Source organism: Pelodiscus sinensis, chromosome 18, assembly GCF_052426305.1.
Source record: "Pelodiscus sinensis isolate ZL-2025 chromosome 18, ASM5242630v1, whole genome shotgun sequence".
Lineage (NCBI taxonomy): Eukaryota > Metazoa > Chordata > Testudines > Trionychidae > Pelodiscus > Pelodiscus sinensis.
In genome coordinates, this window is record NC_143069.1 from 31,395,963 (window position 1) to 31,420,838 (window position 24,876).

At 62.3% G+C, this 24,876-nt stretch overlaps 1 protein-coding gene across 5 annotated transcripts; it reads right to left on the minus strand.

Moving 5' to 3' along the window:
- Positions 1 to 413: 413 nt before the first annotated feature.
- On the minus strand, positions 414 to 23,075 carry CNOT3 (CCR4-NOT transcription complex subunit 3). Of its 5 annotated transcripts, none has more exons than XM_075915292.2 (18): positions 22,910 to 23,075; positions 17,959 to 18,032; positions 16,945 to 17,012; positions 16,489 to 16,563; positions 15,880 to 15,969; positions 13,814 to 13,942; positions 13,308 to 13,403; positions 12,772 to 12,991; positions 11,472 to 11,605; positions 10,900 to 10,947; positions 8,307 to 8,631; positions 7,868 to 7,973; positions 7,629 to 7,794; positions 7,454 to 7,553; positions 6,627 to 6,825; positions 2,418 to 2,643; positions 1,500 to 1,625; positions 414 to 1,181 (listed from the first exon to the last, which is right to left on the minus strand). In XM_075915292.2, exons 2-18 carry the CDS (start codon positions 17,981 to 17,983, stop codon positions 1,083 to 1,085), a joined length of 2,232 nt encoding a protein of 743 aa, XP_075771407.1. In that variant the 5' UTR covers positions 17,984 to 18,032; positions 22,910 to 23,075; the 3' UTR covers positions 414 to 1,082. The 5 variants fall into 5 exon arrangements, with proteins under 5 accessions (XP_075771407.1, XP_075771406.1, XP_075771409.1 ...); XM_075915291.2 differs by having other exon boundaries at positions 10,891 to 10,947; positions 22,910 to 23,074; XM_075915294.2 differs by having other exon boundaries at positions 2,511 to 2,643; positions 10,891 to 10,947; positions 22,910 to 23,072.
- Between the last annotated feature and the right edge of the window lie 1,801 nt (positions 23,076 to 24,876).

Genomic DNA, 24,876 nt, shown 5'->3' on the forward strand with positions numbered 1-24,876 from the left:
GTACCACTGACTCGCTGAGGGTGATCCCCGGCCATGTCCTACGATATTTTCAGAATAAAATGAGAGCAAAATGTGGTCCTTCTACCCCCACAAGCCCAGTGGCTGGGTGCATGTGCCCATTATATCCACAGGGGAAAAGGGACAAGACTCACTCCCACCACCCAACCCCTCCCCCGAGCCACAGAGAGAACCTGGCTACCAACCCCCTCTGCTGCAACCATTAGGCCCCACTCCCCTCCCCAGGGAGAGAACCCAGGAGTCCTGGCTCTGCATGTCTAGCGAACCCTACAGCAGGACTCGTGTCTCATCCCTGCCCTTACCTCTCCGACGCTGTCCGCAGTGCAGAAAGAAAAGCTGCAGGTTGCTGGTGCCTTTCCCCCCCCCTTCCCCCCCATTTCTTGTGTGAGAAGACATCATATAAAACTATTTATTCATAAATATTTTCCAAAATGAAAATAGGGTTACGAAAAATATTTTAAACACCCGGCCCTCACAACGGCTGCATAGCACCTCGGGAGAAGGGGGGGAAAGCAATCTGGAGAAACAGCCCCCCCTTATGAATTCCTATCCGTCCCTCCCCCCAAGATAAACCCAGCCGAGCTGCTCTGGGGCTGGATCGAAAGCTCATGAAAGGGAGAAGAGACAAAAAACAGGCAAATGGGAGGGGGGGGGGGAGAATTGAGAGAGGTGGGGTCTGAGGTCCCCCAGTAGGATTTTTTGGGGGTTACAATAATTCTGCTGAATTTTTTTGCTGCTTTAATTTTTAAAAAAAGCCAAATGATTTTAACCCCTCCCCCCTCCGAGATTTCTTTGTTCACTTTCTGCATCTGCGCATGTCCCTCTGCCCGCCCCTCAACACACCCCAGAAGGGGGGCAGGGAATGGCTGATTCCTCCCCCCCCCTTGTTCTTGTCTTTTAAAACTGCATGCATTTAAAGGGTTCGGATGGCTGGAGGGGCCCCCGCCCGGGGGGATGGTAGAAGGGGGTGGAGGCAGCAAGTTTGGTTCTTGTTCCTTCCCCCACACCCCAATGTCCCGCCCGCGTGACTGGAAGGCTGGCGCCCCATAGGGGGTGAGCAGGCGTCACTGCAGGTCGCGGTCTTCTAGATAGCGGTACTCGAAAGTGAACCCTTCCTTCTTCCGCTGGCCCCATTTCTCATAGTCGAAGTAGATGTACGTGCCCTGAGGGGTGGGAGAGAAGGCATCAGCAGGTGGAGGCGGACAGACAGAAGGAGCCTATGGTGCTGGCTGGGCATGGCCAGGTCTCAGCTGCGTGTAGAGCACGGCACACCTCCCACTGTTATTGTAGGGTTGCTCCATGGGGGCTGGGGCTCAGAGGGCTGCTTTGTTATGGAGGAGCCTGCCTTGGGGAGCAGACTGGCTTGTTATGGTAGGGCCTCCCTGAATCCCTTCCACGTCAGTGGCCCCACCCCAGAGGTGGCTGCATTCCCCAGTGGGGCAGTACCCTGGGAGAGGAAAGGATGGAGGCCGAGCACCCACCTGCTCAAACTCATCCGTGATGGTCTTGGGCTCCTCGTGCCGCTGGAACCACATCATGTACTTGGTGTGGAAGCGCCAGGACTGCTTCTTCAGGGCTTTGGCTGCGAGGTACTGCGCCTTGGTACCCTGCGAGAGAACCGGGCATCTCACAGCGGGGGCAGAGGGACCCCACCCCGGCGCCTGGGGGAGCAGACGGCTCGTGCCACTGGCTCGGGATGGGGGGGCCCAGGGACCCTATTATGGGACTCGGGAGCAAATAGCATGTGCCACTGGTTGGGGAGGGGGGAGGTGCTGGGAACGTGCCCCTGGACATGGTGGGAGATGGTAAATGGTTTGGCAAGTACCATTGACACAGGAGGCAGCTGGGAACAGACCATAGGACATTGGGGGTGGGGAGCGGCTCAGCCCATACCACTAGCATGGGGGTGGGCTTGCTAAGTACCCAAGGCAGCAGGGCTGAAGGGGAATGTACCATTAGCAGCCTGCTTGGGAGGAAAGCAACTGACTAGTGACATAGGGCAGTAACACCAGTCAGCATGTACCAAGTGCAGGGTGGGGAGGAGACATACCCCCCCCACACACACACTTGTCCCATGCGGTCCATCTATGGGGGTGGGCATGTACCAGTCACAGGAATGGCCAATGGGAACTGTGCATCAGCCCCTCCCACATACCAGGGAAAGGTGGACAGAGGTGTGCGTGTGTGTGTGGGGGGGGCTTGGCACATACCATTCCCACCTGCAGGGAGGGGAGTTCCCCTTGCACATACCAATCTCTGGTGGCTAACGGGGGTGTGAATCTCTGCAGGTACCAGTGGTAGAGGTATGGGGGGGGGGCCACAAGGGAGGGAGTGGGGTGCCAGGTGGACAATGCACAAAGCCAGCAGGAGGGGGGGGCATGTTGGCAGCATTCACCCACCTCGCCCCTCCTGCCCGAGGGAAAGGCGGCAGCGGCGGCCAGGCAGGGCGGGATTATAGAGCGCTCTAGCCTGCAGAGGGGACCCTTCTGTACCTCCAGATAGTAGAAGATGAAGAAGAGCGTCTCCGTGGAGAGCCGCTGGTAGAACTCCACCGTGTCCGAGTGCTGCGGAGGCATCTGGTGGTGGTAGGGAGGGGTCGGGCAGGGGTTCCGGGGCAGGTACTGTCTGCAAAGGGGGGAAGAGTGTTAGACAGCCTTATGGGAGGAGGTGCAACACCGGGTCTACTGGAAACAGGACAGGGCTCCAAGAGACCTCAGGAGTCAGCGAGTCCAGCCCCCTGGCCAAACCAGGACGAACCCCAACTCAAATCAGCCCAGCCAGGCCTCTCTCTCAAGCCGGGACTTAAAAACCTGTAGGGATGGAGATTCCACCCCTGCTCTTGGGAACCCATCCCAGTGTTCCCCACCCTCCTAGGGAAAGAGTTTCTCCTAATCTCCAACTCAGACCTCCCCCACTGCAACTTGAGACTCCTCGTTCTGCCATCTGCCACCACTGAGAACAGCCTCTCTCCACTCAGGAATCCCCCTTTAGATAGTTGAAGGCTGCTATCAAACCCCCCCCCCCCCCCCACTCTTCTCTTCTGCAGACTAAAGAAGCCCAAATCCCTCAGCCTCACCTCGTAGGTCGTATGCTCCAGCCCCTGAATCATTTTGGTTGCCCCCCGCTGGACCCTCTCCAATGTGTCCACATCCTTTCTGTAGTGGGGGGCCCAGAACTGGACGCAATACTCCAGGGCTGTGTCTAGACTGGCAAGTTTTTCTGCAAAAGCCGCTGCTTTTGTGGAAAAACTTGCCAGCTGTCTACACTGGCCACTTGAATTTCTGCAAGAACACTGACTTCCTACTGTCTGAAATCAGTGCTTCTTGTGGAAATACTGTGCTGCTTCCGTTCGGGCAAAAGTCCTTTTGCACAAAACTTTTGTACGAAAGGGCCAGTGTAGAGAGCTCAGATTTGTTTTCTGCAAACAAGCCCCGATTGCGAAAATGGCGATCGAGGTTTTTTTGCACAAAAGCGCATTTAGATTGGCATGGACGCTTTTCTGCAAAAAGTGCTTTTGCGGAAAAGCGTCCGTGCCAATCTAGACGCCCTTTTCCACAAATGCTTTTAACGGAAAAATTTTCCGTTAAAAGCATTTGCGGAAAATCATGCCAGTCTAGATGTAGCCCAGATGTGGTCCCCCGAGTACGAAATAAAGGGGAATAATCACTTCTCTAAACCTGCTGGAAATGCTCCTCCTAATGCCCCCTAATATGCCATTAGCCTTCTTGGCTACAAGGGCCCACTGTTGAGACTCATCCAGCTTCTCATCTGCTGTTATCCAGCAGAAGAGGACCTGGGAACTGCAGCTTAGCCAGTCGGTCCCCACCCTGTAACAATGCTTGGGATTCTTCCATCCCAAGGGCAGGACTCTGCACTTGTCCTTGTTGAACCTCATCAGATTTCTTTTGGTCCAATCGTCCAATGTGTCTGGATCACTCTGGACCTCACCCCTGCCCTCCAACGTACCTACCTCATAGACTTTAAGGTCAGAAGGGACCATTATGACCATCTAGTCTGACCCCCTGCACAATGCAGGCCACAGAATCTCACCCACCCACTCCTGGAATAATCCTCTCACCCATAGTTCCGATATTGAAGTCCTCAAATGATGGTTTAACGACCCCAAGATGCAGAGAATCATCCAGCAAGTGACCCGGGCCCCATGCTACAGAGGAAGGTGAAAAACCTCCAGGGCCTCAGCCAATCTACCCAGGAGGAAAATTCCTTCCCGACCCCAAATATGGTGATCAGCTGAACCCTGAGCATGTGGGCAAGACTCACCAGCCGGACACCCAGGAAAAGTTCTCTTCAGTAACTCCTATCATCCCACCATTGGCCTTTTTACCACTAATAGTGAAAGGTCAATTAGTTGCCAAGATCATGTTATCCCATAAAACCATCCCCTTCATAAACCCATCTAGCTTAATCTTAAAACCAGACAGGTCTTTTGCCCCCACTACTTCTCTTGGAAGGCTGTTCCAGAACTTCACTCCTCTAATGGTTAGAAACCTTCATCTAATTTTGAGTCTAAACTTCCTGGTAGCCAGTTTATATCCATTTGTTCTTGTGTCCACATTGGTATTGAGCTTAAATAATTCCTCTCCCTTCCTGGTATTTATCCCTCAATATATTTAAAGAGAGCAATCATGTCTCCCCTCAGCCTTCTTTTGGTTAAGGTAAACAAGCCAAGCTCCTTGAGTCTCCTTTCATAAGACAGGTTTTCCATTCCTCGGATCATCCTAGTGGCCCTTCTTTGTACCTGTTCCAGTTTGAATTCATCCTTCTTAAACATGGGAGACCAGAACTGCACACAGTATTCCAAATGGGGTCTCACCAATGCCTTGTATAACGGCACTAACACCTCCTTATGCCTACTGGAAATACCTCGCCTAATACATCCCAAGACCGTATTTGCTTTTTTCACGGCCATGGCACAATGGCGGCTCATAGTCATCCTGTGATCAACCAGGACTCCGAGGTCCTTCTCCTCTTCCGTCACTTCCAACTGATGTGTCCCCAGCCTATAACTAAAATTCTTCTTATTAATCCCTAAATGCATAACCTTACACTTCTCACTATTAAATTTCATCCTATTGCTATCACTCCAATTTACAAGATCATCCAGATCTTCCTGTATGATATCCCAATCCTTTACTGAATTGGCAATAGCTCCCAACTTTGTGTCATCCGCAAACTTTATTAGCACACTCCCACTTTTGGTGCCGAGGTCAGTAATAAAAAGATTAAATAAGATTGGTCCCAAAACTGATCCCTGAGGAACGCCGCTAGTAATCTCCCTCCAACCTGACAGTTCACCTTTCAGTATGACCCGCTGTAGTCTCCCCTTTAACCAGTTGCTTATCCACCTCTCAATTTTCATATTGATCCCCATCTTTTCCAATGTAACCAATAATTCCCCAGGAGGTATTGTATCAAATGCTTTACTAAAATCGAGGTAGATTAGATCCACTGCATTTCCTTTATCTAAAAAAAATCTGTTACTTTCTCAAAGAAGGAGATCAGGTTGGTTTGGCACGATCTACCTTTTGTAAAACCATGTTGTAATTTGTCCCAATTGCCATTAACTTCAATATCCCTAACTACTTTCTCCTTCACATTTTTTTCCAAGACCTTGAATACTACAGATGTCAAACTAACAGGCCTGTAGTTACCCGGGTCACTTTTTTTCCCTCTTTCTTAAAAATAGGAACTATATTAGCAATTCTCCAGTCACATGGTACAACCCCTGAGTTTAGAGATTCATTAAAATCCAATGAACTTGCAATTTACCTCTCCCCCGGCTTAGTGTCATCTGCAACCTTGCTGAGGTTTGCCATCTCCCAGGTCATTAATAAAGACGTTGAACAAAACCGGCGCTAGAACAGATCCTTGGGGAACCCCGCTTGAAACCGATTGCCAACCGGACTCCGAGCCGTTGATCACTACCCGTTAGGCCGGACAATCTAGCCAGCTTTCTATCTGCTTTACAGTCCATTTCTCCAATCCATACTCCCTTAACTTGCTGACAAGAATACCATGGGAGATCATATCAAAAGCTTTGCTAAAGTCCAGGTATATCACATCCACTGACTTCCCCATGTCCACAGAGCCAGTTACCTCATCACAGAAGCTAATCAGGTTGGTCAGGCAGGACTTGCCCTTGGTGAATCCATGTTGACTATTCCCGATCGCTTTCCCCTCTTCCAAGTGCTTCAAAATGGATTCCTTGAGGATCCCCTCCATGATTTTTCCGGGAACAGAACCGTATAGACCTGGCTCCCGATCAGCCCCCCACCACACCTAACTACTAAACTCCATTGCCATTTCACAGTCAGGGAGAGAACCCAGGTGCACCCCCCGCCTCAAACCACTAGACTCCACTCCCATTCCAGATCTGGGGATAGAACCCAGAAGTCTTGGTTTGCGGCTTCCCTGTTCTAACCACTAGACCCCACTTCTCCCCCGGAGCTGGGAAAGAGCGCAGTTATCCTGACTTCCAGCCCCCCTTCGCCCCTCCCAACCTCACTCCCCTTGCAAAGCCAAAGACCAACCCCAGGCATCCTGCTCTCCCCAAGTCCCCAACGCTCCTGGGGAGGGCTGCATCTTACCGGATCCTCTCCGAGTCGGAGGGGTGAGGCATGTGATGCCAGGCTGCCTCCTCCATGGCCTGCTGGTAGAGCTGCTCCTTGGTGAGGGGCACCGGCCCCAGGGGGCAGACACCCAGCGAGAGAGGGATGTTCACTTCCGACAGCTGGATGGGCGGCTGGCTGGAGGCCGGCTGGGAGGTCGTGCTGCTAATTAAAATATCTACGGGGGAAGGGGCAGGTGACAGCCTGTTAGATTCCACAGAGCCGTGGGGGCGCTAAGCATCCAAACCCATCCACACAGCGTTCCCTCCCCTGGCCCCCCCTCTGGGATGGGGCAAGGGGCTGCACACGGAGGGACCCCTCTCCTGGGACTCCGAATGCAGCCTGCTGGGCTGGGACACCACGTGCACGGGTGAGATCCCTTCCTGTCCTCTAGCAAGGCATGAAAGCTGCAGATGGGACTGCAGGAAGCTCCCTGCTACTCTAACCACTAGACCCCGCTCCCCTCCCAGAGCCTGGGAGAGAACCCACGTGTCCTGCCTCCCGCTCTAACCACTAGACCCCCCGCTCTCCTCCTAGAGCCTGGGACAGAACCCAGGAGTCCAGCTCCCAGCCCCCGCCCCCCGGCTCTAACCACTGGACCCCCGCTCCCCTCCCAGAGCCTGGGACAGAATCCAGGAGTACAGGCTCCCAGCCCCCGCCCCCTGGCTCTAACCACTAGACCCCGCTCCCCTCCCAGAGCCTAGAAGAGAACCCAGGAGTCCAGGCTCCCAGCCCCCACCCCCCGGCTCTAACCACTAGATCCCGCTCCCCTCCCAGAGCTGGGGAGAGAACCCAGAAGCCCTCACCCCTTTCCGCCAGGTGGAGCGATGGCACTGGGTCCTCTATACTGGATCCGATGGCTGCTCGCTCTGCCATGGATTTCAAGCTGCTCAGGGGCTCGGGTGCCTGAAAGCGACAAACAGGATGGGTGGGTGGGAGCCTGGCGCCCCCTCCCCCCCCCCACGTGGAAGGGGCGCTCACCTTGATCTCCGGCGTGGAGCTGAACTGGGGCGGCCCGTTGAGCAGCGGCTGGCCCGGCTTGGCCTCGGAGAAGGGGGGGGTCGGGGAGCTCGGGGCATTCACCGTCATGGGGACCAGGAGGCCGGAGCTGGCGCTGGGGGGGGCGGGGACGCCGCTGGGCTCTTTCCTGGGGGAGAGGAGAGTGCGTCAGCAGGTGGCTGGCGGGGCCCTGGGGGTGAGGCCACCGGGCGGGTACTCACGCAGTGCTGCTGGGCGGGTTGTGGGCCACCGGCTGGCTGGGGAGCGCTGGGCCGCTGCTGCTGAGAACGGAGTCGGACGAGCTGTCAGCCACCACGGAGCTGTAACCTGGGCAGGTGGCACACAGCTGAGGGGGGAGCACCTCGGGGGGGCAGGGAAGCTCCCCTTATTCTAACCCCCTGGCCATTATGAGTCCAGCACGCCCCACCCCCCAGCTCTAACCACTAGTCCCTACTCCCTCCCAGAGCTGAGGACAGAACCCAGGAGTCCTGACCCTCCTCCCTCCCCCGCTCTAACCACTAGCCCCCTCTCCCAGGAATCCTGCCTCCCAATCCCACTTGCTCTAACCACTAGGCCCTACTCCCCTCCAGACCTGGGAAGAAAACCCAGGCGTCCCGGCTCTAACCACACCGGGGAGCTCGTCTCTGCGCGGGCACTCACTGGTGGCGCCGTTCTGCTTGCTGGCGTTCTGCTGGGCACTGGGAGGCCGGGGCTGCGAAGCGTTGGCACCGGGGGGCGGGGGCGCCACAGCCTGGGCGTAGGGGGTGGGGGTGCTGGGCGTGTGGCCGGGGGCCGGGAGGGCCTTGGCCCCCGCGCTCCCGCTCCCGCCGCTGTTGGACAGGGCCCCGTTGCTGCCGGAGCCGGGGCCGTTGCCCAGCGAGGAGGAGGTGCTGGAGCTGCTGCCCAGCTGGTAGCTGGGGGTGACGGCAGGCGACGGAGGGGGGTGGTTGTTGTGGACGCTTTTCGAACCGTTCTTCGCGGGAGACTGCGGGGACAGACGGGGGATTAGTCCCGCCCCCCAAGAGCTGGGGGGAGAACCCAGGAGTCCCGCTGCTCTGCCCACTAGGCCCCCCTGCCCTCTGAGCCAAGGGTTGAACTAAGACATTCAGCTCTAACCGCTAGTCCCCACTCCCCTCCCAGAGATGTAGAGGGGACCCAGGCGGCCTGGCTCCCAGGCAGACTCGCTGAGGGGGCTGGGCCCGACCCAGGGCCTTGGTGGGACCCGGCGCCGTTCCCTCCGGCCTGGCTCCGTGGGGCCGGGCCCTGTACAAACGCGCTGGCCACAGCATGGGGGGTGGGGGGGGGGGGGGGGACTTGGGGCCGCAGGACGCCCCTGCCTGGCCCCCAGAGCCGCAAGCGGGAACCTGCCACGCAAGGGACCCGAGAGCCCAATGGCCCTGCCACAGGGAGCCACGGGCCCCACAGCCTCCATGCAACCGAGCCATGCCGGGGGGGCACGGTCCCTTCTTCTAGCCCCATGGCTCCCCACACCCCGCCCCCAATGTGCCCCCTCCCTCTGAGCCCTCCCCAGCCCCATGGCTCCCCACGGCCCCCTCCCTCTGAGCCCTCCCCAGCCCCATGGCGCCCCAAGGGCCCCTCCCTCTGAGCCCTCCCCAGCCCCATGGCTCCCCATAGCCCCCTCCCCCTGAGCCCTCCCCAGTCCCATGGCTCCCCACGCCCCGCCCCCAATGTGACCCTTCCCTCTGAGCCCTCCCCAGCCCCATGGCTCCCCACACCCCGCCCCCAATGTGCCCCCTCCCTCTGAGCCCTCCCCAGCCCCATGGCTCCCCACGGCCCCCTCCCTCTGAGCCCTCCCCAGACCCATGGCTCCCCACACCCCGCCCCCAATGTGCCCCCTCCCTCTGAGCCCTCCCCAGCCCCATGGCTCCCCACGGCCCCCTCCCTCTGAGCCCTCCCCAGCCCCATGGCTCCCCACGGCCCTCCCCCACAGCCCCCTCCCCCTGAGCCCTCCCCAGCCCCATGGCTCCCCACGCCCCGCCCCCAATGTGCCCCCTCCCTCTGAGCCCTCCCCAGCCCCATGGCTCCCCACGGCCCCCTCCCTCTGAGCCCTCCCCAGCCCCATGGCTCCCCACGGCCCCCTCCCCCCCCCTTCCCCTGAGCCCTCCCCAGCCCCATGGCTCCCCACAGCCCCCACCCTCTGAGCCCTCCCCAGCCCCATGGCTCCCCACGGCCCCCTCCCTCTGAGCCCTCCCCAGCCCCATGGCTCCCCACAGCCCCCTCCCCCTGAGCCCTCCCCAGCCCCATGGCTCCCCACGCCCCGCCCCCAATGTGACCCTTCCCTCTGAGCCCTCCCCAGCCCCATGGCTCCCCAGCCCCATGGCTCCCCACGGCCCCCTCCCTCTGAGCCCTCCCCAGCCCCATGGCTCCCCACGGCCCCCTTCCCCTGAGCCCTCCCCAGCCCCATGGCTCCCCATAGCCCCCTCCCCCTGAGCCCTCCCCAGCCCCATGGCTCCCCACGGCCCCCTCCCTCTGAGCCCTCCCCAGCCCCATGGCTCCCCACGGCCCCCTCCCTCTGAGCCCTCCCCAGCCCCATGGCTCCCCACGGCCCCCTCCCTCTGAGCCCTCCCCAGCCCCATGGCTCCCCACAGCCCCAGCCCTGGCTCCCCACAGGCCCCCCCCCTCCCTCCCCAGCCCCAGCCCTCCCCAGCCCCATGGCTCCCCACAGCCCCCTCCCCCTGAGCCCTCCCCAGCCCCATGGCTCCCCACGGCCCCCTCCCTCTGAGCCCTCTCCCAGCTCCACAACCCCACAGCCCCCCACTCTGAGCTTACCCTGAGTCCCATAGCCCCCATTCTGAACCCCCCCGAATCCTCCCCCAACTCTAACCCCACCCCCATGCCCAGCCCTTCCCCCAGCTCACTGCAGGTGGGCAGCCCAGCCCCATGGCTGCCATCCCTGCAGCCTCCCAGGGCCAGCCCAGGCAGCCCCGCCCCTCCCTCTGCCTCACTGGAAGGAAGCTGGGAGGGGGCGGGGCCAAGGGCCCATGTGATCCAAACCCCCCAACAAGGAGCCGGAGGAGGCGGGGCTAAGGCAGCCCCACCCACTCCCAGCTGCAGCTGCCATGTTCCTGGGCTTCCCCACGAAGTCCCCACCAAACCCTCATGAGGCCCAGCCCCAAGGGAGCCCAGCTCCCTGCTCTAACCACTGCACCCTGCTCCCTCCCCCAGCCGGGCCGAGACCCCAGGAGTCCTGGGGCAGGCCCCCGGCTCCTGCCGCGTCACTCACCTGACTGACCTCGCTGTCCGTCGACCGCCCCCTCTTCTTGTCGTCTTCCGAATTCTCCTGGGGGGGAGGAAATGGGGGTTGGCCGGCGCTCGCCCCCTCACGCCCTGGGGGGGCAGGACCCAGTCACCCCGCACACGACACGCTGGTCCCCCTCCTGTCTTTGGGGGGCCTCTGCTGGGTGACGCCTGCCCATGGCGCCGGAGGCCTGGTCTGGGTTAGCCATGGGCAGTTATCTGGGGCCCCCCCATTCTAACCCCCTACCTCTGGCTCCCCCCCGCCTGCCCGCTCTAACCACCAGGCCCCACTCCCCACCCAGAGTTTTAGGAGATCCTGGCCCCCCCAGCCCCGCTCTAACCACTAGAACCTACTCTCCTCTCTCAGCCAGGGAGAGAACCCAGGCCTCCTGGCTCTCAGCTCTATCTACTAGACTCCACCCCCGCCCAGAGCCAGGTGTCCTGCGTCTCAGCCATCTTCAGGGCACTGCTGCCTTCCTTAAAGGGCCCTGACCCAGCCCCCGGCTGGCTGGGGGCGCTGGGGCCTCGGCCAGTCCCCTCGTGCCCAGGGGTGCGCTGGGGCCGTACCGTGGTGCAGTTGGCAGGGCTGGGCGGAATGGGCGAGCTGGAGGTGGTGGAGGTGGGAGTGCTGCTGGACTGGTTGAAGATCTCATCCTCCATGTGGCTGTGGCCGGGTGGGGAAGTGGCTACCAGAGCCTGTGCTGGAAAGGGGGGGACCAGAACGAGACGCAGTTAGGCAGCCGGGCTGGGAGTCGGACGCCGGGATCCCACCAGGGCCTGGGGCCTTCCCGGGAAGCGGAGGTCTCCCAGGCCTCGCGACACCTCCCTGGTCTGGGCCGGTTTCCCTGCTTGCCTGGGGGACACTTGGCTCTGGCCGGGCAATAAGGCTTGGGTGGGGGGGGGGCTTTCTTCGAAGCTCACTTTTGGCAACTCAAATGGCCTGAGCACACCTCGGAGAAAACCGCTCTGGGTGCAACCCCTAAGGCCTGTCGCCCAACCGCTAGCTGCTGCAAAGCGCCCCAGCTCCTCCAGACGCCGCCCGGGAACGTGTCCTGGCCTGTCTGCAAAGCCGCTGCCAGACACGGGGCACCTCGGAGCCCTGGGGGGTCACTGCGGGGAGGGGGGAATCCATCACAGCCCAGGGGGGAAGCCGGGCCAGGGTTTCCGAGCAGCAGCTCCCCCGGCTTGACCCCCAGGGGGCGGATCGAGGGTGTGAAACGGACAAGGGATTGGGGGAGGAGGGAACAAGATCTGGAGAGCAGGGGTCGCTAGTGAACTCGGCTGACGCGGTCGGGGGCGGCGTCACTGCAGGGGAGGAACAGAGTTTCCCAGAGGGGGGACGGGCTGGCCTGAAGGACCCCAAACTGCAAGGGGAGGAGGATTTCTGCTGCCAGCAGGGGGTGGATTCCCCACCCCACCCCCCAAAGCCGAGCCACCGCTGGACCGTGGAAAAAGCCACCCTCATAGAACCATAGAGTCGGAGGAGACCTCAGAAAGTCATCAAGTCCAGGCCCCTGCCCAAGGCAGGGCCAATCCCAACCCTCGAAGGCACCCGCAGCCGAGCAAGGGGAGCTGGGAATCCACCGGGATGCCCTCGTGTGACCGCAGACAGGGCAGTGGGGACGAAGGGGGAACGGAGGCTCCGTGGGACGAGAAAAGCAGCAGGCAGAGGGGTCTCTGGGGGAACAGTGTGGGGTGGCACCGGGCCGAACAGGGATAAACGAGCTCAGCTGCCCCCATCCTCTCTCTGGTTCGGGGGTCTCTAGCCCAAGCAGGATGCCGATATCAGCTGGGGGGCCCGGGCCAAGCCGTGCGGACGACCTGGGCGCCCGCCCCATCTCTGCCCCGCCGGGGCCGGGACACTTACGAATGTCTTCGAGGTCAAGGTCGTCGTAGAGGAATTCGTTCTCCTCGAAGTCGGGGTCCTGCGAGGAGTCCACGTAATACTCCACGTCGTCCTTGATCTTGCGGATCGAGTCCACCTGGATAGAGTCGTTGTCCAGCATGCGCAGGATGGTCTCCAGCATGCGGATGTGGTACCGGTGCTTCTCGATGTGCCGCTTCAGCCCCTCAATCCGGTCCTGCTTCTGCGGGGAGGTGGTGGGGGTGGATGGACACGGGCCCACGAACACCCCCCGCCCAGTTCACACCCTGCCTCTGCTCCCGCCACGGCCCACAGAACCCCATTGCTCTCAGCACACAGGCCAGACTGACCACCCCTTCATCTCCACTAGCCCCCACGCCCTCCCAGAGCCGGGGAGAACCCATGAGCCCTGGTGGCCAGCCCCTGCTCTAACCACTACCTCCCACTCCCCTCCTAGAACCCAGGAGTCCTGGATCCTGCCCTCACCTCTTACCGTGCCGCCTCCCCGCACCCAGCCGCCCGGTGCCCCGGCCACTCACATCCTTGTCCCCTTTCTTCTTGCGCGTCTGCACCGAGAGCGACTCCACTTCACTCTCAAACTGATCCACCTGCATGTTCAGCGTGTCAATGGTGTTCTGGGGGGGGGGGGGGGGAACCACAGTCACTCCCAGCGCAGTCCTGGGGGGCTCACCCAGGCCGGCTGCTGGCCACCTGCAGCCCCCCCGAAGTCCCAGCAGTCGCACCCCCGTTTCTGGTGGTCCCTAGCTGAAGATCGCAGGCAAATAACGAACCTGCAATTGCCTGGCAAGAAAGGCAGCAACCCAGACGCCCGGCACTGGGGTGCAACCGCCTCTGGGGTGGGGCATGAAGACCCCTCACCCAGCACGGAGACCCGGCTCCTCTGGGGGCGGGCCTGAGGGCCGGTTATACGCAGACACCTTGCCCGGCGCTGAGACGCTGCCCCTCTAGGGTGGGGGCTGCTCAGGACGAACCGCCCCCGTTCCCTCTGAGCTCTGGCCCCTCCCTGTGCCCCCCCCAGCCTCACCGTTAACCACTGGCCGACCTCCTCCTTCTCCTTCTGCGCCGGGTCGACCTTCTGCGCCAGCCCCAGCCCTTCCTTGGAGTAGGCTTTGGTCTTGGTCTCCCGCTCCACCACCTTGAACCGCTCCATTTGCTGGAAGCAGAGAGCGGGGCGGGGGGAGGAGCTCAGTGGCTGGGAACGTGGGGGGGGGGGTCCCAAGACACACAGGGGCTGCCCTCTCCCCCCAGTCATGTCCTGGGCAAGGCAGATTTAGCACAGGGGTGGCCACGCCTGACGGCCTCTCCCTGGCTCCTCTCCTCCCCACTCCCCGCCCCGAGTCCAGGCAGCCCGCCCCTACCGCTAGCCCATGTCGCCCCCTGTCATTCGGGGCCCCAGCCCTGCCCCTTCCAGAGCCCACTCCTCGGCCCCGCCCTGCCAGCTGGCTGCCCTCTGTGATGTCACACTGCCCCATCAGCCAATCACAGCAGGAGGCGTGGCTTAGCCGCAAGGAGGGCGGGCTCAGGTGAGCAGACGCCGATTCCCGGAGGGGAGAGAACCCCGGTGCCCGCGGGGCGTGATCCCCGCCGTCGCCGAGTCCCTGCGCTCTGACCCCGCGTCCAGTCCCCCGGCCCGGCTCCCCGGGACGGTTGTGCGGAGGGCAGGGACCGGCTCCGGGATCCCAGGGGCATCGCTGGAATGACCAACACACGGATCCCTCCCCGGTGCTTGGAGACCTGCCGTGGGCATTCGGGGAGGCTGGCCCCACAGAAAAGGTGCTAGGGTGGCAGTGCCACAGGGAGAGCTGGCCCCCCACTGCTTTAACCACTAGACCCCGCTCCCAGGCGTCATGGCACCCAGCCCCCCCCCCCACTCTAAGCACTAGACCCCCACTGCCTTCCCAGAGAGGGGGAGAGACCCCAGGCAACCTGGCACCCAGCCCCCCCCACTCTAACCACTAGACCCCCACTGCCTTCCCAGAGAGGGGGAGAGACCCCAGGCGACCTGGCACCCAGCCCCCCCCACTCTAACCACTAGACCCCCACTGCCTTCCCAGAGAGGGGGAGAGACCCCAGGCGTCATGGCACCCAGCCCCCCCCCACTCTAACCACTAGACCCCCACTGCCTTCCCAGAGAGGGGGAGAGACCCCAGGCGTCCTGGCACCCAGCCCCCCCCCACTCTAACCACTAGACCCCCACTGCCTTCCCAGAGAGGGGGAGAGACCCCAGGCATCCTGGCACCCAGCCCCCCCCTCTAACCACTAGACCCCCACTGCCTTCCCAGAGAGGGGGAGAGACCCCAGGCGTCATGGCACCCAGCCCCCCCCCCACACTCTAACCACTAGACCCCCACTGCCTTCCCAGAGAGGGGGAGAGACCCCAGGCGACCTGGCACCCAGCCCCCCCCCCCCCACTCTAACCACTAGACCCCCACTGCCTTCCCAGAGATGGGGAGAGACCCCAGGCGACCTGGCACCCAGCCCCCCCCCCACTCTAACCACTAGACCGCACCGCTCTCCCAGAGCAGAGAGGAGAGCCCAAGCGTGCTGGCATTCCTCTAGTGATTCCACCGCTGCCACTGCTGCAGGGCTGAGCCTCCCCCAGTGCAGTATCGCCAGGGCCGGTCTCAGCTGGCCCGTGAGGCACCAGCTCCAGACACAGCCGGCTAGCAGGCCTGCTCCCCCGCCCCTCCCTGACAGTCGGGAAGTGGGGCACAGCATGCCCCCGCCCCCACCAGACTTCACAGATCAGCTGGCCAGCCCTTTGATCCCCCATCCCTCGCCCCGAGACTTTAAAACCAAGGTGCCACCGATCCTGGGATCCACACAGCTGGAGTCATGCCCCAGGCTGGGCAGGAGGGGCCAGAAAATTCCCCGGGTCTCTGCCCCGTACGCTGGAGGGAGACGCTCTCCACCCCCAAATCTGACACGTTCTTGCAAGCGAGCAAGAAACACCCAGCAGGCAGCTCTTGGGACCAGCTCAGCTGCTCAAAAAACCCACCGGTTACAGCCCTGGAGTGGAGGGAAAACTTCCCTCCTGACCCCGACAGGCAGCCGCCCTGCAGCCTGACCATTACCACTGCAGCCTCCTACCGTCTCAATGAGTTTCCGGTTGTCGATCAGCTGCCTCTTGTCCTTGATCTCGTTCGAAGCCACCCACGTCTTGATCTGGTCCCTCAGCCTCTGCGGAGATGGGGTGGAGAGAAGGGAGGGGTGGACGGGGGGGAGGGGGGGAAGAGAGACACAGGCCCTTAGCGCCCGCCCCTCTCCTCGCTTGACTCGGACCCGGCACAGACATGGGGGAGGGAGCGGGGACGTCCGGCTCCTGGAAAGTTCACCCCATAGCGAGGAGCCCCTCCACCGGGGAGGCGGCCCCCTGCCACGCGGGGTGAGACTCCGATGTACCAGGGAGCACACGGATCTCACTGGAGACTCGGAGGGGGGGCAGAAAGGCAGGCCAGGGAGAGACAGGTGGGGTCAGGACGCCTGCGCTCTGTCCCCAAGCTCTGAGAAGGCAGTGGGGCCTAGCGGTTAGAGCAGGAGGCGGGGCGCTAGCCCTCCTGGGGTCTCTCCCTGTGGCTGGGGAGGGGAGTGAGGTGCAGTGGTGAGCGCAGGCAGGGCTCCAGGGACTGTCTCTCGGGGGTGGGTGGCCCCTGACTCAGCCCCCCCAGAGGCTCCAGCCAGCCGCCGCGCGGGACCCACCTGGAGCTTCTTGATCTCCTTCTTCAGGTCAGCTTCGTACTTCTCCTTCTGGTTGGCGTTGGCCGCATTGTGGAGCTGCGGGCGAGAGACGGGCGGGGGGCAGAGAGCGCTTGGCAGGCTGGCGGTGCCTGAGCCCACGTAGGATCGGGGTGGGGTGTCTATGGGAGCCCAGGTGCCCCAGGGTGGGCTGAGGCCTGACAGGCTGGGCTGCCCTAGCCACAGCGAAAAGGGGGAGGGGCTGCCCATTCTGGGGCGATGGGGACAGGGAGGGAGGTGGAGGGTGATGAGCGTGGGGCAGCAGACGGAGGATGCAGGGGGGGAGAACAAGACAGGCAGGCAGCGAGCACTGAGCTGGGGGAATGGGGAGGGGGACCGAGCCAGGGAAGCGGGAGCCGGGGGGGGAGAGGGGGAGCCAGGGGGGGGGGGGGCGAGCAAGTCAAAGGGGGGAGCTCTCACCTTCTGCCAGATATCCTCAAACTGCTCCACCCCCTCGGAGACCTTCTTCAGACACCGATCGATTTCACCTGGGGGGGCAGGGGGCAGGAGTCAGCCCCAGCCCCAGCCTGGCCCAATTACTGCCCTGACACCCCTCAGCCCAGCACGAAGCGTGGGGGCGGGAGAAGGGACAGCTCTGTGGTCACAGTGATCTGAACCACAAATAAAACCCGGGAGTCCCAGCTCCAACCACTACACACCACTCCCCTCGGGGCCAGGGAGAGAACCCGGGAGTCCCAGCTCCAACCACTACACACCACTCTCCTCGGGGCCAGGGAGAGAACCTGGGAGTCCCAGCTCCAACCACTACACACCACTCTCCTCGGGGCCAGGGAGAGAACCTGGGAGTCCCAGCTCCAACCACTACACACCACTCCCCTCGGGGCCAGGGAGAGAACCCGGGAGTCCCAGCTCCAACCACTACACACCACTCCCCTCGGGGCCAGGGAGAGAACCTGGGAGTCCCAGCTCCAACCACTACACACCACTCTCCTCGGGGCCAGGGAGAGAACCTGGGAGTCCCAGCTCCAACCACTACACACCACTCTCCTCGGGGCCAGGGAGAGAACCCGGGAGTCCCAGCTCCAACCACTACACACCACTCTCCTCGGGGCCAGGGAGAGAACCTGGGAGTCCCAGCTCCAACCACTACACACCACTCTCCTCGGGGCCAGGGAGAGAACCTGGGAGTCCCAGCTCCAACCACTACACACCACTCTCCTCGGGGCCAGGGAGAGAACCCGGGAGTCCCAGCTCCAACCACTACACACCACTCTCCTCGGGGCCAGGGAGAGAACCCGGGAGTCCTGGTGCCCAGGCCCCCCGCTCTAAGGCAGCCCCGCCACTGCGGCTCTCACAAGGCAGGGAACACACACAGGGAGGGGGAAGAAGCCCCTCTCTCTTTGCCCCCTGCCACATGCGCCCACTTCACACCCAAGAAGGGTGGGGGGCAGCCGGAGGGGAGAGCCGCCCTACCTTGCAATTTCCTCTTGTCAGCCATGTTCGGTCACTGGCGAGGGGCTCTCCTCATGCTTCAGAAAGCTCCAACGCTGCAGGGAACGGCAAGCAGGGCTTATGGCAATGTGTCCTCGGCCAGCAACCAGCCACCCCCCCCACTGCCCTGCCCCGGAGCCAGCCAGGCCCTCCTCCTAGCCCTTACTACAGCTGTGAATTCACACCCCCAGCAGCAGGGGGCAGCACTGCGCACACTGCCACATGTGCATCCCCCCACTGACCAGCAGGGGGCAGCGCTGTGCACACAGCCACACGCTCAACCCCCCCACACCAGCAGGGGGCAGCGCTACGCACACAGCCACACACTCACCCCCCACACCAGCAGGGGGCAGCGCTACGCACACAGCCACACACTCACCCCCCACACCAGCAGGGGGCAGCGCTGTGCACACAGCCACACACTCACCCCCCCACACCAGCAGGGGGCAGCGCTGCGCACACAGCCACACACTCACTCCCCCACACCAGCAGGGGGCAGCGCTGCGCACACAGCCACACACTCACTCCCCCACACCAGCAGGGGGCAGCTCTACGCACACAGCCACACGCTCACTCCCCCACACCAGCAGGGGGCAGCGCTGCGCACACAGCCACACGCTCACTCCCCCACACCAGCAGGGGGCAGCGCTGCGCACACAGCCACACGCTCACCCCCCCACACCAGCAGGGGGCAGCGCTGCGCACACAGCCACACGCTCACCCCCCCACACCAGCAGGGGGCAGCGCTGCGCACACAGCCCCACACCGCAGCCTTCCAGACAAGCCAGGCTTGGAGGACCATGTGGCTGGCCTGGCTGAGGCCTGGCCAACCAGGGGCCTGCAAGTTACCATCCCTTCCTGGCCCTACTCCAGGCCCCACCAAAGGGCTGGCCACGATGGCCCCACACCAGGGGGTGGCAGCTGGTGGCCCTGGGACTGGCTTCAAGGGAACACGGCTCGTGACCTGCCCAGTGGCGGGGGGCAGAGGCCAGAGCAGGGTTCGGGGGGGCTGGGTGCTAGTCCCCAACCGATCACACTGGAGTCTGAGCTGAGCCAGCCCGGCTCTCAGGACCAGCTACCCTGGGGGCGACTGGGGGGCAGGGGGATGTCTGAGCCCGTGTGTTCACACAGCGCAGAGACAGGGCTGGGTCAGCCTCCCCCTGGACCCTCCTCCCTTCCGTCTGTGGCTGGGCAGGAGATAGAGGTGGGGCCGGTGCTTGGCTTTCCTGGGCCACTTCCTACCTCAGGGCTGATTCTTAGGTAGGGGCGGCAGCTTGAAGCCACTTTCCTGCCTTGGATTGTGAGTTGCTGCCCCCCAGAGCGAGTCAGAGCTGCCCCAGAGCAGTTCACGATACTCTCCAGCCCGTGGGGCACAGAGAACAGCCCCAGGGCCGGGTGCTCAGCCAGGCCCCTGATCTGCTCCCTATGGGCCCGGGGCTGGGGGGAAGCAGAACAGCCCCAGGGCCGGGTGCTCAGCCAGGCCCCTGATCTGCTCCCTATGGGCCCGGGGCAGGGGGAAGCAGAGAACAGCCCCAGCACAATACGCCCTGCCCATGTCTCTCGTGGGCCCCTCACCCCAGCAGTGCCCTAGCTGGGGGGCAGGTGATTCACAGGGGGGCTGTTTATCCTCCCTGGGGGGCCTGGCCATTACCAGCTCCCTCAGTTTCACTTCCTCGTCCCCGGCGGAGGGGTTTACACACCACAGACCCTCCCCGAGGCCTGGGGTCCTGCCCTTTGCTTTTGAACAACACCTGGGAGGCCTCAGGGTGCTGGCCGTGCCCCTTAATCTGACACCCCCCGCGAGGCTTAAGGGGACAGTTGTCAGCCAGCTCCCCAAAGGATCACCTCCTCTGCCCCCCAGGGCACACAGCCTGGCCCGATTGGCTAATTGCCACTGAGGGAGAAGCCAGCCCCGCCCCAGCCAATCCTTCCAGGGATTCATTTCCTCCCCCCAGTAATAACCAGCCCTTTATTTCCAATCCCAGCCAGGGCCTTGGGGAGGCGGGTGCCTGCTGTTCGCTCCCCATGGGGGTGTCACAGGCGGAGAACAGTCACCCCCCCCCCCCCAGCCTCCTCTTTGTTAAGCCACACAGAGGAAGCTGCTGGGACCTGCTGCCCCTCTGGCACTGATCCACCCCCAGCTGCCCCCAGGATCCCAGCAGCCCTCCCCAGGGGCCCCTGCACGTGCCTCCCACCATCCCACGTGGCTACTGATTAGCCCCTGTGCCCCCCAAAAGCAAGAGGCCCAGGGGCTCTGGCTTACCTACAGGTGCCCTGGCTGTCTAGGGCCTGCAAGGGGGTGGCTCCTACACAGGTGAAAGAGACACATGACTGGGAGGCAGCATGAGAGCCCCTCCCCCCACCACAACCTGCACTGCAGCAAGGGATGCTGGGAAAGGACCAGGTTATAAAGACTCAGGGACTAGGCTCTGGGGTTTGGGGGGGAGAATAACAGCACATGGGGGTACCCTTTGTACAAGGCTTATGGAAAGAGGTGAGTGTTACTAGGCCTGCTTTGCAGATGGGGGAAACTGAGGCATAACTAAGCTGGGGAGGGGTTGTACCTCAGGGCACAAAGGAGGCTGGAGTAGAATGTGTGAGTTCCCTCCCATTTCCTCCTGCTCTAGCTACTGGCCTCCACTTCCCTCCCAGAGGCCAGGCAGAGAACCCAGGAGTTCTGACTCCCAGCCTCTGCTCTAACCACTAGCCTACACTTCCCTCCAGTTACGCCACACGCTGCCCATCACGCGCCAAGTGGCATGAACAAATTTGCTCATTTTAGATTCCATCCTGCCGCCCCTTTGCTTAGGCGTGGGAGCTGGGCTTCTGGACTGTGGTTGTGAGGGGCAGGGGGCTCTCGGACTGGTACTGTGGAGGCATTTGCTCACTGCTTTTCCTGGGGGTCTGGCATTCCACCCAAGGACCTAGGGAGAACCTCAGCCTCCATGTCCCGCTGAAAACTGCAGCACCCTGGTGAATCCCAGCAAGCAAGGTGGCAAAGGGCATCCCCATCCCCTGCCTTACCCATAAGTACCCCACCCTCCCTCAGTAAGCCTGTAAAGCCGCCCACCCTGTGGGGCAGGGGCTGTCCTGTGTCTGTACGGTGCAGAGGGACCCTGCCCTGTGACTGGCATGAGGAAAACACGTTAGCTGTCGAGCCATGTGGGGGAGCAGGATCAGGTGGTGCCTCTGGAAAGTGATTTAGATCCTTTGGAGACCCGATGAAACTGGCCTGCAGAGGGATTCCAACACAGCTGAGGTAGGGGCCCATCGGGGAAGCTACCCACTCACTTTCCCCCTAGCCAGGCAAGCCCCAAAATTGATCAGACTGAGGCTACCTCTTTAAAACAGGCTGTAAGCCTCCTAGAAACCAGCTATTTGGTTCAAGTCACTTGAAGACCCACAGGCCGGTTCTCCCGAAGGAAGCGCAGGCTTTTGGAAGGGGCTGTGGCCTGGCAGCCTCTGAAAGCCCAAAATCACAGACTGCTTCCAAAAGGAAAAGGGTTTAGCTGCTGCTCTGAAGCTGGGGTCCTGGCTCCCCAGGAGGGATGCAAATGCCCAGGGAGGGAGCCTCAAAATCAAATCCCTTGAGGCCGGTGTGGATGGGAAGGTCAGGAGAAGAAGAGTTGGACAGGCCTTGTAGGTTTTAGCCCTAAAGGAGGTTGGGGGAAGGGAGGCTGCCCTCTAGACTGGGTGCCACCTCTGATATGGTCCCAGAGTGAGGGAGCGGCTGGTGGGAGTAAGAAATGGTCTCACCCCTCCAGGGCCCTGGACTGGCCAGCCTTAGAATGGGATACAGGGCTTCAGCCACCGCAAATAAACCCCAGAACTGGCTAGGAGCAGACGTGAGCAATTGCCTGTTTCTCCAGACACCCCCCTCCCTGCCCTGGTGCAAGCTCCTGGGACAAGCTCCCTGCGGAGTGGAGGGAGGGTCAATGGAGGGGTTTAGGGACAATTCTCATGGGCATCCTGTCCTCTGGGCATCATGGCCAGGGTTGTACCCCCCCCCCCCCCCCCCCAACACACACAATCCCATCCATGGTCCATGAGGGTGCTGTGCCCTGAAATGACTCCAGTGACAAACCTGTGTGAGGGGGGAGGGGAACCTAGGTGTCCTGATAGACACCCCTGATCCCTTGCTCCAGTCTCCTCTGCTGAACTGCCGTACAACTTCCCAACAGCGGTGCGTCCCCTACAGCCCCAGCAACACCTCACCCCCAGGAACCTCCAGCGCTGCCCCCTCTCCCCGCTGCAACACACCTTCCCCTTTCCCTCCCGCCTTGCTCACTGTGCCCCCCCCCCCATCGCATCCCAATACCTCCTGGCATGGACCCTACGGCCCCCCTCTCACGCCGGATCCCAGGGACCCTCCCCCTACAGGTTCTCCCCAGACCGCTACAGCCACCTCCCCTATAGCTCCCCCAGCCCCCTATAGCCCTCCCCAAATATCCCCAGACCTCTGCCCCACAGCTCCTCCCTGCCCTTAGAGCCCCTCGCCGGCTATACCCCTCCCCTATGGATCCTCCAGCCCCTATAGCCCCTCCCCCACCGATCCTCCAGCCCCCCCCCCATGGAACCTCCAGCCCCTATAGCCCCTCCCCCACCGATCCTCCAGCCCCTCCCCTATGGAACCTCCAGCCCCTATAGCCCCTCCCCCACCGATCCTCCAGCCCCCCCTCCCCTATGGAACCTCCAGCACCTATAGCCCCCCCCCACAGAGCCTCCAGCCCCTCCCCTATGGAACCTCCAGCCCCTATAGCCCCTCCCCCACGGATCCTCCAGCCCCTCCCCTATGGATCCTCCCCGCCCCTATAGCCGCGACCTCCATCGCATCCCTTTCTCAAGATCCCCGGCCCCTATAGCCCCTCCCCCATCAGCCCCTATAGCCCCTCCCCCATCAGCCCCTATAGCCCCTCCCCCCGGCCCCCCTCACCGGAGGCTCCTGCGGGCCGGCCGGGCCCCGGGGATCGGTCCCCTCCCCCCGCTCGCGGGCCGCCTGTCGCGATGCTGCCGCCGATCCGCCGGGTCGCGACCCCCTCCCCCCACTCGCCGCCGTCTCTCGGGCTCCGCGGCATCCAAGATGGCGGCCAGCTGCCTCCGTCCGCCTCTCCGCCCCGGGGCAGTGCCCCGCCCCCTCGGCCGCATCCCATTGGGTCTGCGGAACGCTCGTTACGCCGCTGTGGTCTCCTATTGGTGGAAGGAGCGGAGGGCGCGGCCGCAGAGGGGACTGCCTACACCCCGGTCCGTCAATCACTAGGCAGCTTCCTTTCTATTGGCCTCAGCACGCACCCGTCAGCTATCCTCCCCGTTTATTGGCTGTGCGGGGCGTGGCCTAAGGGAGGCACGCCCCCAAGGGAAAAGGAAGCAAGCGGCGGTTCGCGTTGAAGTGCGGTCTCCCCCATTAGTCGGCAGGGCCGCCCATAAAGCCGCTCTCCTAGCTGATTGGCTTAGGCGGGGAGGGCGGCTTGCTCGATCGCAGCGAACCGCCGAAGCAGGGGAGGCGGGTTAGTGGATTCGCCAGACGCTGATTGGCTGAGACGACGGGCGACGAACCAACTATAGTAGAGTGCAACGGGGAGGCGGAGTTAAAACAAACGGGTCATTGGTCCACCGTGGTTGTCACTCAAATCCTAAGGAGCCAATTCAGTTGAAGGCCTGGCAAAGCCCCTCCCCCCTTCTGGGCAATATTGAGTTATAGGGACCAGGCCTTAAGGGCTGCTGTGACCCCCCCCCCCCAGGCACCCTGGGGGGGGTGTGTGTGTGTGTGCAAGGGTACATGCCACAGCACAGGAGCCCTTGCCTTGGGGATGGGATAGGGATCCTGGACCGGGCTAGGCCAAGAGCAGCCCCCAGCACTGGGCGAGGGGCAGGGGGAGAGGCAGACTAGGGCAGTAGTATGTGTGCACAGCGGGGCGGTGGAGTTTCCATACAAGGGGGACTGCCCCTGTACCCCAGGAGGGCAAAGGCCTTGGCCGGCAGGGTGGGGATGCTCAGACCCCGCTCCTGTCCACATGTGTTGTGGGTCTTTAAGGTGCGACTAGACGATTTGTTTAACTTTTTCCTGTTACAGATTCACTCAGTTCCCCCTCTGAATCCCTAAAATAAACGTGCTCCTTTGAATGGCATCAGAGTGCTATAACACAGGTGTAGGGGGTAAGGGGGTCAGGCTAAAACAGCACCAGTCACGTCCATAGGACAAGGGGCCACTGCTCCTATGCCCCGGTGGCCTAAGCCCTAGGTGACTGATCTGGGCTAATGGCAACGCTGGATGCCCCTTCCCTTTCAGAAAAGCAGCTCCCAGCCTGATTCCCACACCCCTCCTCTCTCCTCCCCCAATTCCAACCAGTGGCCCTCAAATCCTCTCCCAGAGGTAGGAGCAAGAGCCAACCCCCACCAGCCACACACCTGTTCCTGCAGTCAGGAATCAGCATGACCCCCAAAACAGTGAGAGCCAAGGACAGCAGCTGCAGCAGGGGTCCCCACCTGCGTTCCCCCTGTGCTGCATAGCCCCACGCGCCCCAGCGAGCCTTGCACAGGGTCTCAGACCTGCTGTAGGGAAGAGGCACTTCTGGCTGGCAGCCCCACTCCAGCCCTATGGTACAGCTGACACAGCGGGGGAGGGGGGGAAGCATCCTCCCCTCCCCCAGCACCAGCCCTGACTGCATTCTCAGTCACCCTCCACCTCACCTGAGCCTCCTCCCACACTCAACCCACCCCCGCCCTCCATGTACAGAGTGGGGTTGGTGATGTGCTCCGGTGCAGGCATCAGCTCGACAGTGACGTGCCCCATTCTGCACATGAAAAATGTGAGGCTACACTAGTCCCCACCCCCATCTGTGGCATCAGGGGGGAGGGCTCTGTCCAGGGACTCCCTAGACCTGGGCTCCCCTCCCCCAGGTG

Excerpts from the sequence above, each read along its gene's own strand:
- CNOT3 (XM_075915291.2), bottom strand. The coding sequence starts at position 17,983 with ATGGCTGACAAGAGGAAATTGCAAG. Across the intron at positions 16,564-16,944 it reads TTGAGGATATCTGGCAGAAG|CTCCACAATGCGGCCAACGC; the intron begins GTGAGAGCTCCC and ends TCTCGCCCGCAG. Across the intron at positions 1,626-2,417 it reads CCTCGGGCAGGAGGGGCGAG|GGTACCAAGGCGCAGTACCT; the intron begins GTGGGTGAATGC and ends GTTCTCTCGCAG.